The sequence below is a fragment of the Sinocyclocheilus rhinocerous genome, unplaced genomic scaffold (genome assembly GCF_001515625.1).
Source record: "Sinocyclocheilus rhinocerous isolate Xijiao unplaced genomic scaffold, SAMN03320098_v1.1 scaffold8, whole genome shotgun sequence".
In the NCBI taxonomy this organism is placed as follows: Eukaryota; Metazoa; Chordata; class Actinopteri; order Cypriniformes; family Cyprinidae; genus Sinocyclocheilus; species Sinocyclocheilus rhinocerous.
Window position 1 is genome coordinate 3,016,429 of NW_015666800.1, and position 25,214 is coordinate 3,041,642.

The 25,214-nt window shown below is 35.6% G+C and overlaps 1 protein-coding gene across 2 annotated transcripts in view; it reads right to left on the reverse strand.

Annotated features, from left to right (window-relative positions):
* Positions 1-6,378: 6,378 nt before the first annotated feature.
* Positions 6,379-25,214, reverse strand: part of LOC107733145 (serine/threonine-protein kinase D1-like) — a 36,665-nt gene continuing 17,829 nt past the window's right edge. The window contains exons 2-19 of one of the 2 annotated variants that reach the window (XM_016544657.1): positions 23,927-24,065; positions 19,678-19,809; positions 19,424-19,584; positions 19,122-19,145; positions 17,555-17,762; positions 16,179-16,256; positions 15,417-15,615; positions 14,455-14,578; positions 14,261-14,338; positions 13,756-14,041; positions 12,596-12,648; positions 12,123-12,195; positions 11,718-11,824; positions 11,302-11,463; positions 11,013-11,111; positions 10,064-10,331; positions 8,060-8,145; positions 6,379-6,919 (exon numbers count right to left, since the gene is read on the reverse strand). In XM_016544657.1, coding sequence (XP_016400143.1) covers positions 6,701-6,919; positions 8,060-8,145; positions 10,064-10,331; positions 11,013-11,111; positions 11,302-11,463; positions 11,718-11,824; positions 12,123-12,195; positions 12,596-12,648; positions 13,756-14,041; positions 14,261-14,338; positions 14,455-14,578; positions 15,417-15,615; positions 16,179-16,256; positions 17,555-17,762; positions 19,122-19,145; positions 19,424-19,584; positions 19,678-19,809; positions 23,927-24,065 — 2,496 coding nt within the window. In that variant the 3' untranslated portion in view covers positions 6,379-6,700. The remainder of the gene's footprint in view (positions 6,920-8,059; positions 8,146-10,063; positions 10,332-11,012; positions 11,112-11,301; positions 11,464-11,717; positions 11,825-12,122; positions 12,196-12,595; positions 12,649-13,755; positions 14,042-14,260; positions 14,339-14,454; positions 14,579-15,416; positions 15,616-16,178; positions 16,257-17,554; positions 17,763-19,121; positions 19,146-19,423; positions 19,585-19,677; positions 19,810-23,926; positions 24,066-25,214) is intronic. The other variant, XM_016544658.1, reaches the window with a different exon arrangement.

Below are 25,214 nucleotides of genomic sequence, written 5' to 3' on the forward strand. Positions count from 1 at the left end.
CACGTAGGCTTACACACTGTGATATAACTTCTAATCTGTTTGTTGTTTAATGGCAAATGTAAGCCTCGCTTGAGGTTTGTGTACGGTCAATTCTACAGGAGCAGAGCAATCATCTGGACACCACAGATATTTAATGTTGCTGTTAAGACTGTCCAGCCTCGCCTGCTGAAGCCACACTAAAATTGCCCTGCTGTGCAGAGGAAGGCCTTTAATCTCCCACCACCACCCTCTGCCAAGCCTGTAATCCCACTAATCTCCACCACATAGCACGCAAACACGCAGAGAATCCCTGTGCATCCATTCTGCCCAATCCCAGCAGAGCGTGCCCTATCCGACAGCTTTCGCCTCTGTTAGTACAAAGAGGTGGTAATTTGTTTGGGGGATGGGTTTCAGTGGGCGGAAGTGGACTCGATCATCGCTTCACTTCCGCTATGAGCCCATTGCGTGCAAGGAGTATGTGTGCCAGTGCCAACTATTGAATTCCCACCACAGAGGGACTTCTCAGTGGTCCAGGCAGTGGGCTCTGTCAACCCAGAATAACCTCATTTAGCAACACGTTGGGTGTGGTGGAATTACAGGGCTATTTTTGTTTCCTTGCTTCGCTTGAGAAAACAGTTTACACAGCCGGACGACCGATCTGTGCAGAAATTTGCATGAGCCTCTTATTCGCACTGTTGCCCAAACAACTCTGAACTGATAAACATAAACGTAAAAGCATAAGCAGGGTTTAAATGAAATCCTTGCGATTTTTGAGATTTGAATAGGTGATCCAGACACTGATCGTACAGTATTTTGGGCACTGTAAATGTAAGGAGTTGGGGTTTGTGGAAATGAATATCGGCCCCTTGACTCCCACCCTGAAAACCCCACGTTCCCCTTCAGTGACTCCCTGACATTTCTCTGAACCATGCACTTGAAATGTTGCACTGTAATTGATGTTGATCCTAGCATGTGTGCAGGCTGCACTACAAATTAGGATGGAAAAGATTATCATAATATTTAGCTAGTCTAATTTGTCAGCTGAATAACTTCCCAATGGAGAAATTCAGAACAGGAGGATATATTTTAAGTGAAAATAAAAGTTTTTGGGTGTACACTGTGAAGTAATGTGGTTTCAACAAACAGGCCATGAGAGCTAGTTCTCTGCAAGTTTTGTGAAACAGAGTAGGGTTTAGTCTTCACTTGTTTCTCAGGATTCATCAGTTTAAAGAGTCAAATACCCAGTTCACATATTGCTCAGTTTGATAATTAGGCACAAAACAGTTTATGCAACATGGCCATACACTATAAAAAAAAAATCAACCCACTAAATATAAAAAAAAAAAAAAAAACTTAATTGCTACCTTACATTAAGTAAAATTAAAGAGGTGTCAAAGTGACAACCTGCAGTAGTGTTTTTTTTTGCACTTTTTTAACCACTTTGAATTGAATTTCTATAGAAGAAAATCAAGTTGAAACTGAAAACATGACACATAAAATGAAACCTGAAATGATTGTGACAAGTTACATTGATGGACACAAAAAAATTAATGTTATAAAAAAAAATTAACCATTTTTGCATTATTCAAAAATTTATGAATGATTGATAACAGGTATAATTATTAATGTTGTTAATAAGTATAATAACATAATAATAATTATTATTATTTTATTGAAGCATTTTGTTATTATGGTTCTTTTTATATATATATTTGTTTACACATATACACATTAATATTTCCTGTTCTAAATATTTATTATTCGTTTGTCAATATCTGATCTCTATCAATTTGTTTTGGCGTCCCCTAGCGTTCTACATAAACACTTTAATCATTGTTATAATGAGACAAAAAATGCATTTAAAAAATCAAGTTGAAACTGAAAACATGACACATAAAATGAAACCTGAAATGATTGTGACAAGTTACATTGATGGACACAAAAAAAATTAATGTTATAAAAAAAAATTAACCATTTTTGCATTATTCAAAAATTTATGAATGATTGATAACAGGTATAATTATTAATGTTGTTAATAAGTATAATAACATAATAATTATTATTATTATTTTATTGAAGCATTTTGTTATTATGGTTCTTTTTATATATATATTTGTTTACACATATACACATTAATATTTATTTAAATGAGGATAAAACTAAGCATTATATTAGTTACTTATTGTATTAAATATGGTCATAACTTATTTTAGTATTCATATCATGTATATTTTATTCTTATTTTTGATTATATAAATTGTATTTTAGTTTTCAAGTTAGCAAAGTTTTGATTGAGTTTAAAGCTATTCTTCGATCCATTCTATGATAAGACCGACATAGTCTTTTGTTTATATTGTCAGACCGGTCTCTACATCTCAGTAAGCATCATGATGTTTTTCAAGCTGGCAGAATTTGATATCAACTTGAATATAAAAGCAAAACATATTTTTCTAAGATGTTCGTTTAATTTCCTCCGTTGCAGGAGCAGATGATAACTGGGGCTTGATGAAGCTGTCGCGCGCGTATAGCTCACAACTAACTGCACCACGTGCACGTTTTGCAGACAGCAACCTGTCACGCGCAACACTGACCTGTTTTCACATAATCAACATTTAATCTGAAGGGTCGTTTAAGTCAGTCCAGTAGTGAGACATGTCTGATTCAATGTACAAGATATCATGCGTTATACAGTCATGGATAGGCTAAACTAAAATATTGCTGATTAAATAAGTCGATTTCAAACAAAAAATTAATATTAGTCTATTAGGCCTAAATAGTTTCACCAATAAATGATAACAGAATGGCGGCTTTTTTTAATAAGATTTAGACTTCAAAAAAGTAGCCTATGCTTTACAAAGAGAGGAAGCAACATAACTGACTCGTGAACTGAAAAGTCATTTATTCGGCAATTTTTTGCACCGTCTGGTTTCATGTTTGCTGCTCAACACGCAATCGGGGAAAATATTTGCGTGTTTTGTCTGACAGAACCAAATAATTCAGACGTGCGAAACGATTATATTTGTTTTCCGTTTGGTGAAATTGTCTGTGCCAACGAAGCCAAGATAAAGAAAAACGGAGTTACTACGGCAACAATCCTTTCAGGATATATCTCTGTCTCCTTTTTTTTTTCTTTTTAAATATGCAATTGCAGAACATATGGTTACTCACTGTCAAAGCTGTGATTCTTCATTTGCATACTATTTTACACATATACACATTAATATTTCCTGTTCTAAATATTTATTATTCGTTTGTCAATATCTGATCTCTATCAATTTGTTTTGGCGTCCCCTAGCGTTCTACATAAACACTTTAATCATTGTTATAATGAGACAAAAAATGCATTTAAAATGTCTTGAACCCATTTAACTGGTCATGTTTTATATATATATATATATATATACGGAGTTACTACGGCAACAATCCTTTCAGGATATATCTCTGTCTCCTTTTTTTTTTCTTTTTAAATATGCAATTGCAGAACATATGGTTACTCACTGTCAAAGCTGTGATTCTTCATTTGCATACTAACTATTTTCCGAGTACACATTCCCTAGAAAACATGTGCAACTCCAGCAGACACATCATATATGGGAGGGAAAAAAGACAAATGTGTTAATAAGAAATCTACTAAGGCATAAATTTACTACATTTATTGCTTTTATATTACTTGATTATTGCCCTTCTTGTAGGAAACGCAGAGATATTAAATATTTTAACGCTGTTAATGTATTTTTCTTAATTGTTTTTATTCTAGATTTTATTCTTAATAGCATAAAAGTTCTTCACTAGTTTATTTTAAAAGACAGTAATTAAAATTTACTACATTTATTGCTTTTATATTACTTGATTATTGCCCCTTCTTGTAGGAAACGCAGAGATATTAAATATTTTAACGCTGTTAATGTATTTTTCTTAATTGTTTTTATTCTAGATTTTATTCTTAATAGCATAAAAGTTCTTCACTAGTTTATTTTAAAAGACAGTAATTAAATCTCTTCCGACTGTGGACATACTTTTACTGAAACATTTTAAGACTTAATAAAACTGTTCGTTTAATGGAGTTTTATTTTAAATGAATACCTAATAGATACATTTATTTTTATTATTATGAAAAATTATTTCGCCATCAATATGACAGGCTTAAACTGATCTGTTTGATCAGAATAATTTATAAAATTATGAAAATACTAATTCTGTGAGGAATCTCACCCATGTCATTTCCTACCCTATTTTATTTTACACTGTAGGCTTTTATTTTTAATGTTGTTGATATAATTTTTAGTAGATACTTCACAATATAGATGTTTTTGTTCATAACATTTTATTCAACGTTTGTAATCCATGTTTTCAATCGAATTTCTTGTTTTTGTATTTTTAAATTAGATATGAGTCATATACAGTTCATATTCCTTTTGGTCGTGTAACACCTGCACTATTGGCTCTATTCTCCATCTATTGTGGGGAGGAGTTTGGATGAGAGAGAGAAAAAACAGACTCAAATCATGCGTAACTCGATAGACAGCCCATCTGTAAGATTCTTCCCTTTCTTTCAGTCTGAGCTCGTCATCTCTTGTCCAGGAATAGGCTGATGGCGCTGTGTAAATGATTCATAAAGACCGACTGCTGTTTTAGAATGGGACATTTCTAATTAAACAGGCAAAAGTTAGGGAAATGGAAGAAAAGTGCATTTTGCGTTTTCTTGACTAAATACATTTAGAGATGAGCTGGATAGCCTATGTGTAGCCTATAGCCAATACAGCCTAGGCTATATAAATGTGTAAAAAATAGAAATTAGAATAATTATAGAAATGAGAAAAATGTTTAGTGACATATAGCCTAGCCTAGGTTCCGATAAGACAAATGTCGCGCAAAGAAAGTCTAATGTTTACGTTATACGTAATAAGTAAAAATCTTTATAACAGACAGTATTTAAAAAATCATGGTGAATGAATGAATAAATAAACAATACAGTTTCTGTGAAGACTAAGCGGGCACTTTTTGGCCATTTTGACGCCATATTTAATTTTTCGCGATTGAAAACCAGACAGTTTGTTCAAAAGGTTGTAGCTAATATTTTTTAGCTTTGCTGTCAATTATTGGGTGAAGCAATAATAATAATCTTGTTGACAAAAAACAAACAAACAAAAGAAAAACCATGTAACGTTTTGTGGAAAACCATGGCATTAAAATACATACCGAACACACTGCGTATACCCCCGCCCCCACGGCCTCGTTTTCAATCACGAAAAATTAAATATGGCGTCTAACACGACTAAACTCTTTTTTTTTTTTAATTTTCTTGAAAGGCTCCTTAGGCTGCTAATTATAGCTAACTTCCCATACTAATACAAACATTTGCATTTATATACAAATTCATTACATTACTTGATTTTGGTTGTATTAATATAGTTTTCAACTGTCTGCCCATCTATTTCTTTAGCCGTCTGTATGTAGTGTCCCGCCGAACCAACTTTCAGGCTTTAATGCTGCATAAGCATACAGCGCCATCTGTCGATCAGGAACCACTCTTGCTGAGGGCAGACAGCAGATAACACCTTCTTGATTTGGCAGTGAAGCAGCAGCGTGCCAAAAACACTAGCCCACAGTATATGATATTTTTCAAGCACTATGGCTTTATCACTCACCTTTGTGCTCTTATCTTCCAAGCTGCCATTCTGTGACTTGCACTCATTCCAGCCCATAATTATATAACTAAAGAAATATTCTGTTAACATTTAATCAGCCATTTGGACAGAATTGCTGATATCAGTGTTACATTTCTTATCTTCACTTAAAGGGAACACTGAAAGAAACACACTGAAAATCTGTCATGAGCACATAATACTTTATGCGTACACAACCAGCTGCACTTTATTATTCCAACATCTCTGAAGAAAGCAAAAGAAAAAAAACGTCTCCAGTCCACAGCACTTGGTCTTGCACTTGCACAGAACACTAACCCCCAAAGTACTCACACACCCCAACACACACACACACACACACACATGTCTGGTTTGCTATCCTTGTGTGGACTCTCCATAGGCGTAATGGTTTTTCTACTGTACAGACCGTATTTTCTATTGCCCTACACCAACCCTACACCTAAACCTAAGCACATAAACACAAAACCACAAAAGCTATAAATACTCTCCGCTATACATTTGTCAAGTTATCGTTGATGCAACAAGTTACCACAAAATCTTTGTGGTGGTATTTCTTAGCAGAATAATTTTGTTAATAAAAGACTTTATAAGTTAATTTATAATGTGTTTCTTATACATTATGACTTCTTTTGTGAGTTATACAAACAAATACTGTTGATACAGTGTTTTCGACTGTGTCATGCCAGTTAATTGCAAAAATAATAATAATACTAATACATAATTTTATTCTCAGGTTAAGCTCCAAATTCCTTAAGAACAAAAGGAGCATGTAAGTTACGTTTGTTTATAGTAGTTTAAGTGCAGTTTTTTTGTTAGATTTTATGTGTTATTATACAGTATGATTGTTTTTGTATGTATGGCTAGATTGGCTTTTGTGGCTTAGGCACTGTGTGTATAGTGAAATTTGTGCTTGTTCTGTAGTGTACTGTTAAATGGAATTGTGCAGTACTTTTTTAGAAATTGTCAAGGCATTTACAGTTGGCTAAAGTGGTGATTTCGCAGTATACAGTTGGCTTGAGTTCCGTTGTTGTGCCCTTAAAGGGGTAGGCAGCAATTTACAGAACACTGACTCTGTCGCTGAGCATGCCCATCACAAGCTCGTCAGACTCCGCCTCTTCACGGACATCGGCATGAGGGTTGATTAAGTGGGCTGGGTACTGAAGGCCATTTTGTTCTGCAAAATGCTCCCAGCGCAAATCATCGCTTTCGTGGGTGACATATCGCTCCTGCATTTTGCACTCCAGAGTCCGCAGGTCCAGCCACATCTGGTAGTCCTGTCATAAAGATATATCTTTAGGGATCCACAATATTTCACACTGTTAAATAAATAAAACACTAATCTCAAAACACTAAAATCTATTTATATCTACCCTTGTTAAAAAAAACAACAACAACAACTGTACTTGCAGATAAATTGGTCACTTTCATCACTGTTTTTAACACACAAAGTAAATTTTTTACTTAAATTACATTTTAAATCATTGTTTTAATAATCTATTTTCATGCTTTGAAGAAGTACATTTGTTTTATGTGTTGACTAACATACTAAAGCAAATGTAAAGTACTTGATTATCATTTTAACTGTAGTGTGTTATTTAATATTACATGTCTTATTTAATATATTTTAAATAGCAACTTAAATTACAAATGTGCAGTTACAAATGTATTTAAATACGTGACATGCAAGTTTCAATAGAAATTACATTATTAGTATATTTTATTTGACCATAAATGCTTGTCAGTACATTCGATGGTACACTTTAATCATATTTCAAAGACAATTGAAGTAATTATGAAATTGCATATTGAGATGTACTTAAGTCCTACTAAAGTGAGTCAAAAAAAGCACTCTAATGTTTAGCTAATTGCATTTAATATCATTTTTGAACTATATTAACATGCAATTAAGTGTCTGAAAACATTACATTCAGTTCCCTGTTGTATGTATATTTATTTACTTGTTTAATTTACTTTCAAAGGTTTGTTTAAAAATGTAAAAGCAGAGTAGAAATGGCAGAAATTAATGTGACAAGTTAGGTGGCCGGAAGCAAAGATGTGACATTATGAAAAAAAAATTACAGAACATAAATAACAATAAAATATTTTTCTAATTATAAATAAATGGCATATACATCTTTAAACTTCTTTTGCAAGTTTCCTACTATGTGCAAATATCTTTCACATGCTCATCTATGCATGGTAGAAATGATCAATTAAGATGACCTGTGACTGCCATTGAACATTATTCTTGCCCTGTTAAGATGTTAATATTCTCTAACACAGACATGGGGGGTAACTGCACCCCTATTTCAGTTGCCTAATGTGACTGTGGAGGGAAACAGAAAGTTTTTTGTGTGCATATCATAGCTTTTTTTTTTTTTACACAGGGCGTATAAAAGTCATTATCTTCTAACCTGTAACCAGGGATGGCTGAGAGACTTGTCCACGCTGTAGCGCTTCCTCATTTTGACTTGCAGCAGGTTATTAATGAGGTCAATTGCTGTAACAACAAAACAGGTTGTCAGTGACCAGGCTGTGGTGGAAAACCTGAAGGATTTTGTCTCCAGAGGAATAATGAGCAAAACCAACATCATGTTAATATTATTTCAGGGGTCACAAATTTCAGAGACACTCCAAAGTTTCTTAACCTTGAGGCCGCCGCGCTTTAGTCTAAGGGATCGTTTGGCATTATTCACTTGAATGGGTCGTAACAAAAATTGAGCACGCTCTCACCAATCTTTTCTTTTCCCTTTCCTCCTCTTTCACGTCTCTCTCTCCCACATCTACACAGTTTACCATCAGTTTAGTAGACGGGTAATCAATTAATGTTACTACACGTTTTTGAAAAACAAATACATATATATTTTTTTTTATTAATTTTGAAAAAATAATAAATTTATATTTTGAAAAAATAATACATTTTATATTCTGTTATTTTTTGTTAAAATTATTTCAAGTATTCATTATTATATTATAATAAAAAATATTTTTACAGAGAAAATCCCCAAAATATCAATTTTATTAAAAAAATAATAGTATTCACCATTACACATGCATGTAAATGCATTGCAGTAAAAAAGTAATCTAACCAAATTTGTTCTGAAATTTCTCCATATGTTTTGCAACTTGTTTTATGAAGCAGATACTCTTTGTTATGGCTCTTAAATAGTTTCACTTCACAGTAAAAAGGAACAAATTCAATTAAAACAGTTTTAAAAATAAAGTAATTGTTAAAATAGCCATACTTGATACCGACCAAATTATATAAATAAATAAAAATCCATGTGAATAATTTGTTCCAATTGCCTGTGCTCTTAAGTAAGTAAAGTGTGGTCTTTGGTTCTCTTGCTATTTTAATGAGGAAGAAGGAGGGCATTAGTGAATAAACAGGGTCAAAGGTGAGGGCATCAAAAATCTAGTTAAGGTAATGAGATGAAGGTCAATTCTATTCATGCAGATTGCATATGACTTAAATGCAAATATTACCTATCCTAGACCTAAGCCTTTACTTTGATCATATATTCCTAGATCATGAACCATGAGCCAAACAGAAAAGATTTGGGTGAGTTGAGGTCTTCTATGTGTACAGTCACGGGGCGGCGATAATTAGTACAACTGAAGCTTTAGTAGAAACATCAAGCTGAAGTATGACTTCAAAATAGAGTTTAATGTCACATAACTGGGTGGATATCAGTAGCAGGCTGGCTAGAAATAACATTTCTTGTGCAATGAGATCATATTCATACATGAGCTAATGGACGTGAATTCATAAAAACTAGTCTAATAAGACTATTTGCATACAGCTGACCATGTGAGGTTGGATTGGCAAAATAGCTTTGTGCCTTGATTAATGCTTATATTTTGAGGATTAACACACGTATTGGACTCTAAATCGTTTCCAGCTTAGAGAGGTTAATACAGCTAGCTTCTGAATTGGTTTAAATAGTTATCTCAGTATTTCACAACCTTTTCAATCGATTTACTACAAAATCTGATTTAGAGACAATGTTTTGTTGTTAAAGGGACAGTTCGCCTAAAAATAAAAATTCATTCACCTCAGCAAAACATGTACGACTTTCTTTCTTCTGTGGAACACAAAAGACAAAATTTTTTTTAAATGATCAACTGTTTTTGTCTATACTGTATAATTAAAGTCACGGAGGTCCAGAACAACACTGGACCCAAATGACTTTCATTGGACAAAAAACAGAGATGTGTCTCTCTCTTTTCAGAATAAATCATTGTGTTTTCCATAGAAAAACAGAAACTTACACAGGTTTGGGATGGCATGAGGGCGATTAAATGATGAAGGAATTTTCATTTTCGAGTGAACAGTCCCTTTAAACACAACTTTACCTTCTTCATTCCACATTCATTGATGGTTGTGCCATATACTATCCGTTCTACCCAGAACTTACCCTGTGGGGTCACTGTTTTCCAGGGGTTTGGTGGGTACATGAAAGCAGCGTTCTGGATTTGGTCATGAATGTCTTCATCTTCATTAAAGGGGAAGGTTCCACTGAGACTGACATAGACGATGACACCCACCGACCACATGTCTAGCGAGCGGTTGTAGCCCTTGTTCCGAAGCACTTCCGGGGCGAGGTATGCCGGGGTGCCTACCACCGAACGCCTAAAAGACTTCTCACCAATAATACGTGCAAAACCGAAATCACACAGCTTCACCTGCAAGACAAACCAAAGAATAATGAGCTTCACAATAAGCAGACACTGGAAGGAATTGGCTATTTTACTCGACTAGGACTGAGATGCACAAAAGACCAAAAAAATAACATCCTTTTGTTCTCGCGCTAGCTTTTAACACCACAGACGCCGTAATGATCAGTTGTCACAGTCTGAACGAAAGTCAAGTGAAATTATCACCCAGTTGGATGCGGTTACAATGCATCTCCTGCTGATCTACACTTTCCACCTTTAAAACATTTGTGCACAGCGACAAGCACCTGAGGACACGAGAACCGAGTTCAGATGTTGACAGCTTTAGTTCTGCTTCCACCTTAGCAAAATATTTGTAAATGACACACAGTGATTTGTTTAGTATTCTTCCAAAATGTTTGCCTGCGCTCAAACAGTGAGTCATCTTTCTGCTCGAGAGCCTCCAGAGACAAGCTCGTGCAGTAGACAGAAGAAACAATGGGAGGATAATTTAGAAATCTTTCATTAGAATGTAGAGACACACACAACCCTGTGCCTCGAACGCACCATGAGAACGCTATAATTACCATCTTTTATTCTTGCCAATTTACAAAAACAGATCCATTTATGTTAATTTCGGTGTGGCCTCGCTTCATTCAGATATTTCCTTTCTTTTGTTGTCGCTCCTCGTTCTGTTCGGATTTTACTCACTTGTGGAAAAGAGTCAGCGGAGGCTAACAAAACATTCTCAGGTTTGAGGTCACAGTGAACAATGTTTTTGAAGTGAAGGTGGCGGAGAGCGATGAGAATCTAGGAAAAGAGTGGAACAGCGTTATTATTATAATGCGGTATAAAACATTGTAAATAAACATGCAAAAGCAAATGTCCAGCTTTACCATTTATGTTTGCTTTAAATATTTATATGGGATCGTGTGTACTGATTCTGCCGTTGTTGCGCTAGAGTCAAGAGTGTGTGAAACACAGTTCCTGTGAGACGAACCTGCATAACGAGAAACTTGGTGATGCGTTCTGGCAGCCTCCCCTTCTCACTTGACAGTATCATCTCCAACATGTCGCCATGGAGCTTCTCCATGACAACAAAGACACGCTCTGGTGTCTCAAACATGCACTCAAGGTTGACAATGCCGGGATGGTGGAGGTTCTACATAAGACAGATACAACATTTATATGAATATTTTATACCTATACCTAAATTGTCAATATTGTAATATTGATGTTTAATCTAAATAATTTTTATGGACAAACATGGATTAAATATGTATTGAATATAACTATGAAAGAATTCATGAATCCATACTTATATGTGTGTGTGTGTGTGTGTGTGTATGACATCAATATTAGTCCATTATATTTAGCAATTTTTCTATTGTGTTTGTGTGTTATTTGTGTATTTACCTGGAGAATGGCAACTTCATTACGCAGCTGACTTTCCTGTTTGGTGGGAAATCGCAGTTTATCTATGATCTTGATGGCAACATCTCTGCCTGTTTTCCTGTGTTTTCCTGTGTTATATCAGAAAGGATGATTTATATTGTGGTGTGTGTATTTTTTTCATCCATTTATTGGATGTAAAGTATGGTTATATGTAAATGTCTATTACAATGTTTACCCTCATTGCACATTTATTTTACCACTTACAATTTGTAAAAACAAAAAAAAGCTCTGTGCTGTATTTAAATATTTAAAAATGTAAATACAGTAAAATATGCATTAAGTATTGTCCTATTATACAGATTCCAAAACATTTCCTCCCCGGGTGCTCATGTCAGAGAACTCCATCTAAATAGACTGGTACATTACCTCCATAGACAATGCCAAATTGCCCAGAGCCAAGTACTTCATCAGGGAAAATCTGATACACTGTGCTAATATCCTGTAAGAAAAACAGAAACAAAATGTAAGTGTATGTGCCAAAATGGGCTGTTCCCAAAGCTCAGAAGCACTGCTTGATACATCAGATTTCTTCTGATCTAGTCTTTTCTTATTTTGTAGTGTAGCAATGGCTGAATACAGACCAGGAGCCTAAAGAGCTATTTCCACATCTCACTAGGACTGTGTCAGAAAGACTCGAGTAACCATGGCAACCCCATGGCCGAGCAGGTAATCAAAAAATAATCTCCAATAGAGGCATTGTGTGTTTATATCACACTGGAACTCAAGGTTGCAGGTATAGGCAAGCCAACAGGAACATTGAGCTCTTGCACATGAAAACAAAGCATGATGCAGAAAGAATATGAGATATATGTGTGTCTCAAATATAAGAAAAAGCTTACCACATTCTCTTGAATTTGACAGTTGGATACAGAGATGCTAATGGAGACCTCTTCTGTTGGTATGAAAAACAAACAAACAAATAATCGCATTATGTCTCTCTTGTATTGAATGCCATATCCTCAGATTTACACCTTTACTAAATTAATCTACCTGAACAAAACAAAAAAAAAGCATGACAATACATATCACATTACAAGAGTTACTCAAAATCATCTCAAAGAAAATTCAAAAGCAAATTAAAAATTTAACCTGCACAATACTGCTCTGAGGTGGCCCACCAGTTTTATTATTGTTAACTAAAATTAAAACTATTAAAAATCTTTTCATTAATTAAAATAAAGCTGAAAAATGAAATATAAGTATTAGATGAAAAACTTAGAAATTAAAATTAGAAATTCTGCCTTTGCAGATAACTGAAATAAAATAAGTTGAAGTTGAACAACTAAAATTACTATTACTAAAATAATAAAAATGACAAAAGTACATAGAACAATTAATACACTTGAATTTAAAAACTGAAAATATTAAAATAAAATCTAATTCAAAATATTATTAAATGCCATAATAGTATATAAATAACACTACAATAACACTGGGGTTGTCAAGTACACCTTTTTACTGTTAGAATACTATATATCATTGCAAGTACCTATACATTATTTTATTTTTGTCAAGTTGATCATCATAAACACATTTAAGGTGCTCATTTTTCTTATTGAGTACAATAAATGGCCATACATAATGTATTCTCCAAAATGTCTGGATGTGATTTTATAGCTATCATTTATCACAAAAGCCTGTGTCCAGATACTTCCCTACTACAATATGCCAAAAGCAGTACATGAAAAAAATATATCTCAATATGCAACATGACACAGTAGGTGTAAAATGGCCTACTGTAAGAACTGCGGTACAGTTGATATTGCATGTCTCATGGCAATGCCAGCATGCCGGACGTAAATTGCATTCATGCTACACACCTGCATATAGAATGTACTTGAATGATGATCAACAAGGTATTTATCAAATGCAGTACATATTTGCACACAATGTAATATTACAACTGCGCTGCATGTCTGTATTTGTTGTGTTTTCCCCCCTAGAAACGTTCTATGGATCTTCGCATGAGCCCCTAAATGTTTCACCATGAAGTTCATACTGTGGTGGCTGTGATGGCCGCCGTGAGATATGCCCTTGGCGATGACAGGCATAAGTGCATGCTGGATGGCCATCTCCCACATGCGGGCCACGTCCTGTCCCACGCCGCTAATAAGCATCCTGCTTCCATAGCCCGGTGTTCCCCTGTCGGCTCGAGCCAGGTTTTCTCCCACATAGTACACTAGAGATGCTGTGGCAATCTCAAAGCAATGTGGGTTGGCACCCTCAGGCAGAAGGTTGAATGTTTTCGCTGGTTCCAGAGACAGTACCTCAGATAAAGGAATTTCCTGTTGGAGAAGGTTAAGGGGTCTTATCTGAAAGCTGAAACCTCAATGGTATTGCAGAGACATGCGTGTGGATCTGATGTGTGCAGTGATCCATGAAAGCTATCAAGACAAACTATCGACATTATCAAAGAAAATGCTGAAAGCCCTCTAGATACTTCCTAGATTAATTTGTTAATGTGCGTTTCAAGTGTCAGACTTTATTTTTTGACTTGAAGCTACCTTATAGTATTTGCTCCCAGTGTCATTCTGGAACAGGGTAATACACTTGCTGTCAAGTCGCCAGTAATGTCTCTTACGCTAGTGTGGGGAAAAAAACAACAGTTAAAAGAAATGATCATATACAGTATGAAAAGTTCACTTGGCAATTCACCTATTAATTCATAAGGTTTAAAATGGAAACCCAGAGCACTTACCAATGTGTCTTTGCTGGTGAAATGCACAAGCCAGCCTTCTTTCATAACATTGCTGCTTTTCCTCTTGGTGTGTTTGACAGACTGAACCACCCGCATAAGTGGGATGTTGTTGCTGGTGGAAGGGCTTACAAACATGGTGACAGGTCAAAACCTTCTAGAACATGTCAATAGCAGGTCAAAAACTATTTCATAGCATTAGAATACTCATACTGTTTAGCTCATTTTTTATTTTGTACTTGACTTCAAACAGACAAACATCAACAACATGTTTTAACTCAAATTGTTACATAGAACACAGCAAGGCTGATAGTAAATTCAGTTTTTAATTACTGTTGTTATATTTTTCCTGTTTGAGAATATATTTTATGTATTTAATGTTTAGTATTTTAATTTTATATAATGTCTGTTATGCTGTGATAGTTACACTACTATTCAAAAGTTTGGGGTCAGGAAAATGTTTTTATTTAAGAAATTAACACTTTTATTGAGCAAGGAAGCATTAAATTGATCAAAACAGTAAATACATTTAAAAACAGATTTCTGTTTTAAATAAATGCTGTTTTATCATTCATTTATATTCATCAAATAATCCTGGGTAGAAAAAAAGGTTTCCATAGAAATATTAACCAGCACATCTGTTTTCATACATTTTAAATTGTAATAATATTTTACAATGTTACAGTTTTCACTGTATTTTTGATCAAGTAAAAGCAGTCTTGGTGAGCATAAGAGACTTCTTTTAAAATAATTTAAGATTTAAGAATCTTACTGATCCCAAACCTTTAAACAGAAGTAGTAGAACAGTAGTATTTTCAGTCATTTATTTCTTTAATTTGCATTCAATAGTTTTTCTATGCAATCACTGACTGTCACTGAGACAAGTGGGTGATTATGTATTTTTGGACAAACTATTTGTGATGTTGGTTTCGTTTATAATGCTTCTAGAGATGATGAGGAACTACCTGATGATTCTGTTGGATTCATCTGGGTCTTGGTCTTGGAAATCTCCCAGCTCACCATGCCCAGCTTCCAAAAGAGCAGCGGAGTCTACAACCAGAGACTCTTCCATGTCATCGATAAGTGGACTATGTCTGTCCCCGTCATGGTCATCACAACCCTCTTCCATGACCACATCTGATTCAGCACCAGGACTCAACAGATCTATGAGCCATGACAAGAAAAGGATTGGAACGAACAGGAAAGCAAACCAAGACACAAAGTAAGTCACGTGATGCATAATGTGTGTAAAAAGCTGTCAGTTTAACACCACCAACCATAGAAAGCAGAACTTGAAAATGAGCAGTTACAAATTTCCATTCAGAAAAGTACTGTTAGTAATATTATATTATAATATATAATATAAATAGGAAATATTATAATAGGGTCCCCATTGCAGGTATAACATTATGCTCTTTAGCTTTTGCATCAGATTTTATGCTTACTGTTAATGTACAGAAAGAAATTCCATTTTTATTGCTCTGGTATTATAACAAATAATATCAATTATTGAGAATATCAACTTTTGCTTAACTATTATAAGTGAAATAAACAAACAGATTTAGTCGTACAACACTACCCCAGCGCTCATCTAAGCACATTATGCTACGAATGAAGTATGATGTTCACAAGGCGTTTAAGGTTCAGTTGGATAAATATGGTTGTTTTTGTCATCAAATTGCAGTGTTGATCATTGAGTTGCATGGAGTCACTAAAGTTAGACTTGCCTCCATTTCTTGACACCTCTCCAAGGCAGTTGTTTGGCACTTTGGGTGCACATCGTTTATGGCAGTTGAATTTGCAATCTGAGACAGTGTGAGGGAAAAGAGAGTAGAGAAGAATGACAGAGAGAGGGAGAATGAGTTAAAGAGGGGAGTGAGGGAGAGAGTTTACTACCAATCTGGCACATAAACATATGAGTTCCTGTTGTGCTGGTGGCTGACAGGCTGAGACCTCGCACATTGAACACATGAACATTAAAGCTGTTTGTAACAGCCCAGCCAAATGCACTCTTTACTGCTTGGCACGTGGCATATACTCCTCTTACACAAACACATCGTATATAAAAAGCAGCTGTTGTGTCATTTTATATTTGTGCTCTGTTCTAGATAACACAAAAGGATCAACAAATTCTGTCATCTGTTACTGATAGTTGCGGTGTTATCAGAACGTAGGATCTGTAAAGCAAGCATCAATACATTACATATTAGCACCTAATGGACTAAGAATAGACTATGTTTTGAAAAAATAGTATACTATGCATGCATACTATTTTATAGCATATACTATGTACTACTGTGCAGCAGATTTAATTTATGCATGGAATTCTACATTTCAGCTACTACCAGCCAGTACACAACCATAGCACACTGTGCTAAGTGCTGTCTCCCACAATGCAATGCATTTAACTTGCATTAAACTAGAACCCTTTTCAAATTTCCAGGGTTCTCAGAAGCAGAAAGTCATAACTTCTATAGAGATGAATGGAAACTACAACAAATATAATTTTTGCTTAACCAATTGCTCCAATAGCAAACAAACAAAATCCATGATAACTTTTTATAACCTTACAAAAAAGGAATTTATTTCCACCATGCATTAAACCAATTTAAACATGCACTGAACATGGTGAAGTATCTTTGTGACAGAAATATTAAGCCGAATGCTATTTCAAATGCAGCCAATATTTGCATAGAGCCTCATTATCTGTCTAACACAGTGCATCATTCATATAATAGCAAAGCGTCATATCTGCTGGAGAAATTATAGTTAATATTATATTAAACACATTTGTGTACTTATCATAATTTGTGTAATTAGTTTTAATGGATATTGTGAATAAACTGCAATGGTTTCTGGACAAAGTAATGATTCACAGCAATTAGTAATCATTCTCCAATGGCTGCTCAGATGAGTTAATACAGTTTTATTACAGAGAATCAGCATTACACGGAAACATCAGGATCAGAGTGGATTTAGACGAGGCACATTATTATACGAAGCAACAAGATACTAAAACAATTACTGTATGACAATAAAGGGTAATATTTTCAAGAGGATCATTCTACAACCGTAGCTTGAAATATTGAGGGTAAGCTCGTACCTTTGCACTGTAGTCCCTGACGGAACAGACCCTTGAGGAGCTTCTTGCAGTGCTGGCAAACGGTGGGGCGTGTGTAGGAATGAATGACAAATGTGTGTGGCACCTTCACTTTAGACAACAGGATCTTGTCTAACTCTATTGGCCGACCTATATAGGACTGAGAGTTGGAGCGGCCTCTTCCAGGAAACATGTCTGATGGAGTTTTTTGCTGTGAACAAATAATGTAGTGTATCGTGATGCATAGGACATCCACACAACACAAGGGCTATGTCACAGGTGTAACAGTGGTCTCAGTACATTGGTATTTTTAATAAATGTCAGGTCAGGGTAAACTGTTATATTGGGGCAAGTTGTCACACTGTGTTAATTACGATGTTGTTTGTCAAACCAATTGTTCTATATTTTTGTACTATCTATTACTTTTACATATTTGCTGTTTCAAGAATTGTTATAGATTTCATAATTGTTTTGCTGTGTGTATTGTTGCTAAAAAGCTTAATATATAACACGTTGTTTAATGGCAGGTTCCATTGTGACAACTTACCCCCATATAGTGTGACAACTGGGGCATGTTGTCACAAAAACAACTATATATTTTTTTCCTGAGCAATAGAAGTTTTATTGTTCAATAGATTTTAGCCAAGACTTTAAGGTATGTATTTATACAGAAATTATCTTCCAAAAAATAAACCCACCCTGAGAACTATTCACTGGAGTAAAGTGTGTCACAACTAGGCTGGTCAAATTTTATTTAATTAACTATAATTTCATTTTTGGATGAAACTTGTGACTGTGCTTTTTCGGCAGTCATTAAATTTTGCAAATGTTAAATAACTATTATCAAAAGCAAAGCAAAAGTATTAATTTGTCACACAAGCTCACAGATACTAACCCGAGCCAAGTCAGCTCCACACTGCTCTCGATAAGGTGAGCAAAAAAACACAAGGGCTCTATGAGGTTCATGCTGAGGGAGATTGTTGTATATGCTGAGCTTTGATGAATTTGCATCAACTCAGAACAACAACTTTCTCATCAAGCTGATCTTTAATGTGCTGCTGATTGGCAAAGTTGCAGATGTCTTACCACCTGTTGTGAATAGATCTGACATCACGCAGGTGTGCATAATCAACTATTCAATGTGCTCTAAAGAAAGAAAATGATCAATAGCTTCCTGTTGCCATGTTGTACACTTCACCAAAGGACTTAAGTAGATTCACGTGGAAAGTAAGGCATTGTACAGCTCAGTTCATCTAAAGTACAGATGCAGTTCATTTGCTGTAACCTGTCTAGGTGTAGGGAACAGATTAGAGAGCAGTTAACAGATGTTTGATTCCGCCGTCAACAGCCGATTAACAATTTTCTTAAAACAAACTCTACATGTGCATCACAACATTTCTAGTGTCAGGTTCAAATTGAAGAAAAGAACTCTATATCTGACTTTATGAAATTAAGCTTCTAAACAAAAGATCAAACAGATTTCATTTTTTCATATCGTATACAACAGGGGGTGTATGACAGACAAAATATCACAAGGTGGTTAGTTAAAGCTAAATTAGTTTGTGCCTACCTCCATGCTAGGACTGACAGGAGACTGGGCAGGAATGAAAGGATGTGTGGGGAGAGGCAGAGAGAGACAGACAGAGAATGAGTAGTGTTAATAAACAGGACAAGCATGCAGCACTAGCATAGGGTGAACAAATAGGGGCCAAATCTATGATCGGAGCGCAATGTAAATGTTGTATTTGTAAGATTCATATGATTTGTATTTTATATCTGAACATTTATATTTGAGTATTCTACTGTATGTTGTAACTGAGGAAGAAGGGAGCATTTGATGCAGTATGGTGTGGATTTTGTCATCAAACTCACCAGTAAAGCTTCATCAGAGGTGCTGGGAGACGGTTCAGCAGACACAGAGCGAGTGTTGGTCAGGCCGGTGAGGGACACATTAGATAGTCGTCGTTTACGGATGCCGCTGCAGTTGTTTGGGATTTTAAAGGCACACCGTTTGTGGTAGTTCAGCCCGCAGCCTAGCACAAAGATAGTGACAAAAGGCCATCACATGGTGGTCTGTTTCTACCGCTAATGTAAAGCTGACAAAAGTGGAATGCTAAGACATTTACCTTCACACTTAAGCCCCTGCCTCACTAAACCCCACAGCATCTCTCCACAGTGATCGCAGAACGCTGGAGCTCGATATGAGTGAACGAACAGGGCGTGAGGTCTGATTTGAAAATCCTCTACAGTAGCTGAAGCTGAAAGTTTGAAACAAGCGAAATGTACATTTCTCATATATTTTGATCCAAAGTAACTTCCAGTAGACCAAATACAGTGTCTTTCTCCTGAGATCAACACTGGGTTATGTGCATCAATCTGTGATCAAGTACATTTCCATGTAATATGTTGTAGTTCACAATTTGGTTGAGAGAAATCATATTAGCTTGTTTTCATTTGTCACAATTACTGTAAATAATTCACTACTTTTGTTTTGGAGTGGATGTTGTCATTTTTCAAATTTCAACAGGAAAGCTGTGATTTGTTTAGAGATATTCCTGTCCCTGATCAAAATGTTTATAACTAATGATGATTTATGGGAATGTTGTTTCAATTGGCAATCATTTCATATGTTTTCCTGTGTCCCCATTTTCACTTCCCTCACTCCCTGTTAGCATTTTCTAATACCTTTAAAAAGCCAATTCCTTAATGACATCCAGGAAGTGAAATCAGCACTTCAGCACATTATACTTTCAGAACAAAAGTAGAAAAGTTGTAACTAAGGCAATATCCTAAGGTACAAAAGCTAAAAAGTACATATTTGTACCTTATTTACCCCTAAATATCGGTACATGAAAGGTACATATTCGTACCTTTTGAAAGGGCACTGCCCCAGTGACAGTTTTGTACCTTTTTTTCTGAGAGTGTAACAATGGATTTGATCAAATCTGTGATGTTTTGTGGTATTAGCTGGTTTGTCACAGTTTAAAACATTCCATCCTTTTTTATAAAATTATACAAAATCAAAAGATAGTTAAATAAACTGTTTAAAAATTAATCTAAGATTAAATTAGGTTGACACTCTCATGTAAGCGAACACTCAATTCTAATTTTAGCTCTTTATTTCCACCCTGTAAAGCACCCAGCTAATAAGCAAATAATCAAGCTATATAATTAATAAAGTGCTGAGCTTTACCACAGCATATTTCTGTGCTGTACACTTTCATAGAAATATGTCCTTAAATTATAACACTAGCATTATAATTTTTTTTACTGAATAACAGGAATGACCCCTGTGTCTTGCTATAGAGCACAATAATAGTAGAGTAAATATTATAAAAAAAATTTTTTTATAATTATTTATGGGGAGAAACATCATTTGTGCAAAAAGAAATGCTGAAAGAAGCTTGAAAGAGAGGTTTGAGACACATAAGACATAACATACTTATTCAAAATACCCATGTCACGTTACCCCCAACAGCATGTGTGCTTTTACTCCAAATACTATCCTTTCACTTAGTTTAATAGTTACAGAATAACTCTTTGATATTCCACCAAACTATAAATCGTGAGTCTTTTGTCTCTTAATATGTGATAGTTTCGGGGATTCTCATTAGCTGCGTAAATCTGCAACATTTGATGATCCATGACTCACTTTAACAACCACAATTACACCTCACAATTACAACATTAAAATTGATCAAATTACCCTCGGATTTGATCTTTTTCATTATTCTCAGCTAACTGTCCTGATACTTGCAATTAACGTGATTTGTGCATTTTATTTGAAGTTGCTTTGGTAAAACTGCATCTGCTAAAACCATCAATGCAAATCCTTGGTAATTCATTAAAGGAAATGCAATACCTGTTGAGAGACGTCAAGTTTTGACAGCCTTCATCTCTGAGTCATAGATCATCCCAAGTACTTAATTTCCAATTTACAACTTAAAATCATAATTAGTTGTTTTCCCATAACAACTCACATAAATAACCACATTTTTTTGTTTGCATTATTTGGACTTTCGACTTCATGAGGGAATTTGCTTCGCTCCTAATCCCAGCAGCACTGAGTAAACATGTCATGATTAAAAAGGCAAACAAATGTTGCAGAGGGAGTTATATTTTTATTTTATGAACCGTCCTCTTTCGAGCTCCCACAAGGCATGTGTATCTTTGGGGTACAGATGGATGAGAGGGTAGGCCAAATCCAATCTATCAATGGCCAGTCTGGCACGCTTTTCCCGTCTCCACAGAACTGCCTCAAGGCCTGGGCAGCATGCTCTCTGTCCTTGCCTAATTCTAATCAGATGGGCAGACCGTGTGTCTGTCAGGGTTAATGGGCTAGAGATGGTGGTCCCTTTAGAAGGGCCTGTGGTCAAGCACTAATTAAGTAAGGACTCATTTTGAATGTCCGAGAGCTTTAAAATACAACAAAGAAGCAGATTAAGAGCTGCATGACATCTCTGTATCATTTATTTCACTTTAAAGCATGACCTCTAAAAATAATACTATGTGCAGCACAGCATAATCTTATAGAACAGAATGAAATCCAGAGATATGACGATTTTAATTACCATCCAAACTCTTCCAAACAAACCCAGCTTTATTTATATTTGCAAATTGTACTATGAAAGGGAAGCTTTTGGGGTGGTTGGAGTGTTTTGATTGGCTCTTGTTGGCTGCATGTTGACAGGACCAATAGTGGCTGAGTGGCGAGCGCAGCGGGAGAACTGTCTGCCTCAACTCACGCATGTTGCCTCCTCTCCAACATGGCTTCCCCTAGTACGCTCAAGTAGAATACATTCTGATTAGCCATTCTGCAGCTAAATTACCTCAATTCATTCAAATTATTGTTTTGCCTTTTGTTTAAAGGCCAAGATATGTTTGCAAGTTGAACTACCTGTAAACTGTCATTAAATGCTTCAGGGAAATGAGTATGATGCTGAAAAGGCATCCTGAGTTGACTTAATGCAAATACTTGTTTCTCCTGTAATTTTTTTCCTTGCTGCTGGTGGAAATGGGAAGTTTTCTGGACCAACACACTCTGGCCTGCGATTCCTCTCCGAGACAGTAAAGGCAACAAAGAAAGGGAATCATTGTTTGGCACACTAAAGTTTATGCATACTTCTTTATCAATATTCACGTACGGTTATTAATCCCACACGTTTGGTATAGCGCTTGCATCTTAATGCACTTTCACAGTTGCAATTATGTTGATCTAGGCACAGCCAAACATCCTGTCAGCACACTTCACTGAAGCCAACCCGTGGTTACTCTAAATTTATCCAGCAGAAAATAGACTTCAAGCAGACTTTAAAGACCGCAACAGACTGGGTAGAGACCCAGCAGAGAAAGCGTAGGTCAGATTTTCATGAAATGCTGCTCTTTTTAATTACTGCAGGAGATACTGTCAAAGTGATAATCCGAGAGATCAGCATTTATTGGCCAGCTCGTTGCGCCTTTTTTCAGATTCAGGCCAATTACAAAGAATACAACTTTTGCTTTGAAAACCATATGGTGAGCAAAATCAGATTTTCTTCTAATGCTATCGAAGAATTCATTTAGCTTTAAAAGTGCTGTAAAATACTAAGTTTACTTAATTAGTAAAGGAAAACTATGAGCTGGACCATTGATTTACTTTTGCGTCAAATTATACCCTTCGAGAAAAGGGACGAGACACTGGGTCCCTAAGGGAGTGTCATAATTAATAACTGTTGACCTTACTTTTGTGACAGTTGTAAAACTCTTCTGTGTTACTTTACAGTGAAAGCAGCTGTCACGTGTGTCATTGAGAAGTGTTACTCTGGGCTCCCAAAGGCTCGTCTATGAGAATGTGTGCATCTGAGTGTGTTAATCACCTGATTCATCTTGTCACAGGCATGCACATGTACAGAGAAACACACCAGACTTAGTAGAGAGGCTGGGGGGTAGAGGAGGTGTCAGTCCCCGCTTTATCTTGTCAGAATAGGCTTCACTCAATTACCTGACATAGCACAGGGAGGAGAGGGGGAAGGCCTGCCAAGTGTTTGTAGAAACACTTTAGCAGTGTCAAATGCGATACCTCCATCGCTTCCTCAGCAAAGCAACTCCGGTTTTCACACCGGGTGCGGCATCAAAACTTGGATGCACATCAACTTTTCCAGAGTGGGAAATGGAGGGACTAAGAGACAAATAACAGTCAGAAATGGCACAGGAATCGCACGCTGGTGTGTGGCAGACTGCAGAAACTTTGGCGGGTATTACAGCAAAGTCAAAGTGTCTTGTCTAACCGATCTATAAAACAATGTGTCATGCCACAAATAAGAAGACGATGGATGTACATCTGCTCCTAGGGGCATGACTACATGCTGAGCAAGAGCTATTGAACACGCCACTTACCTGACAGGACGACTTCCACCAGGTCCCCTTCCATAATTTCAGCCGCGCACCTCACCAACTGTAGGATGTTCTCAGAGTTTGGATCATGACGGAAAAGAAGAATCTTGTCATACATCCCATAGAAGCCACATTCTGGGAACTGTGACAGAAGAAAAATTATGTCTGTCAGGTATTTTTACAGAGTAAAGGCTATACTGAGTGGGTGGTGTGTAGTTTATGATGGTTAGCTTACATGAATTGCTTGTCTACTGATGCCAGACGTATAATGCGTCTAAAAGCCCTGCCCACATATTCAAATTACAGACATTTCTCATACCTGAAGCTTTTCATTCAGCTATTAAAAAGTACTCCGAAACCACATTATGATGCTCATGGGACAAACCTGACTGACAAAAACAGATTCACAGCATTAAATGCTTTTCATTTTTCTCTCTCTCTCTCTTTTTGACTGCTCCTAAACAGTTTTACGAACAGCAGCCTCACAATCAATTCAATGTCAAAAGAAGAGAGCAACATATTGACTGACCCGTGTAGACCGCTGGGGAAATGGCTCACTAGCCTCATTCCCTATTGATCCCTGCTGGGTTGAGTTGCAGCAACACTGCAGAGAAGGCCTGCATGAAATGGCAATCAAATTCAAAACCTTCAAACCTACACAATTCACAAAGGGTACTCACATCTAAGTTATTTGGCTTTTATTACACCACAAACAAAAAGATCACAAATAAAAACTACTCTGGCTGTCACAATGAACTTGTATTTAAACTTTGTATTTGCATTGACATTTCTCTGAAGGTTCACACATGCACAATATGCTGGCAGAAAACTGTGTTGAGTATAAGCTTTTGAAATAGCACACATAAAGACAATATTATAAGAAAGTATTTAGGACATATTATATACATTATACATAATATAAATATCATCTTTTATATCATCTATCTTCCTTTTATTATATATTTTTGAGAATGTCTTTTAAATTCTGATTAATTTGAATTTAGGGTAAACTATATTATTACTATTCAAAATAGAATTTAAGGAAGTAGAATTAAAATGTAATAAAATTAACCTTTAATTTTTTTAATATAATGATAAAATATTTTCTTTTTAAAAAATATTATTTGTCATAATATATATAAATGATCAATTTATGAAATGTGACAAATAATATAATATAATATAATATAATTTAATTTAATTTAATTTAATTTAATATAATATAATATAATATAATATAACATAACATAACATAACATAACATAACATAACATAATATAATATAATATAA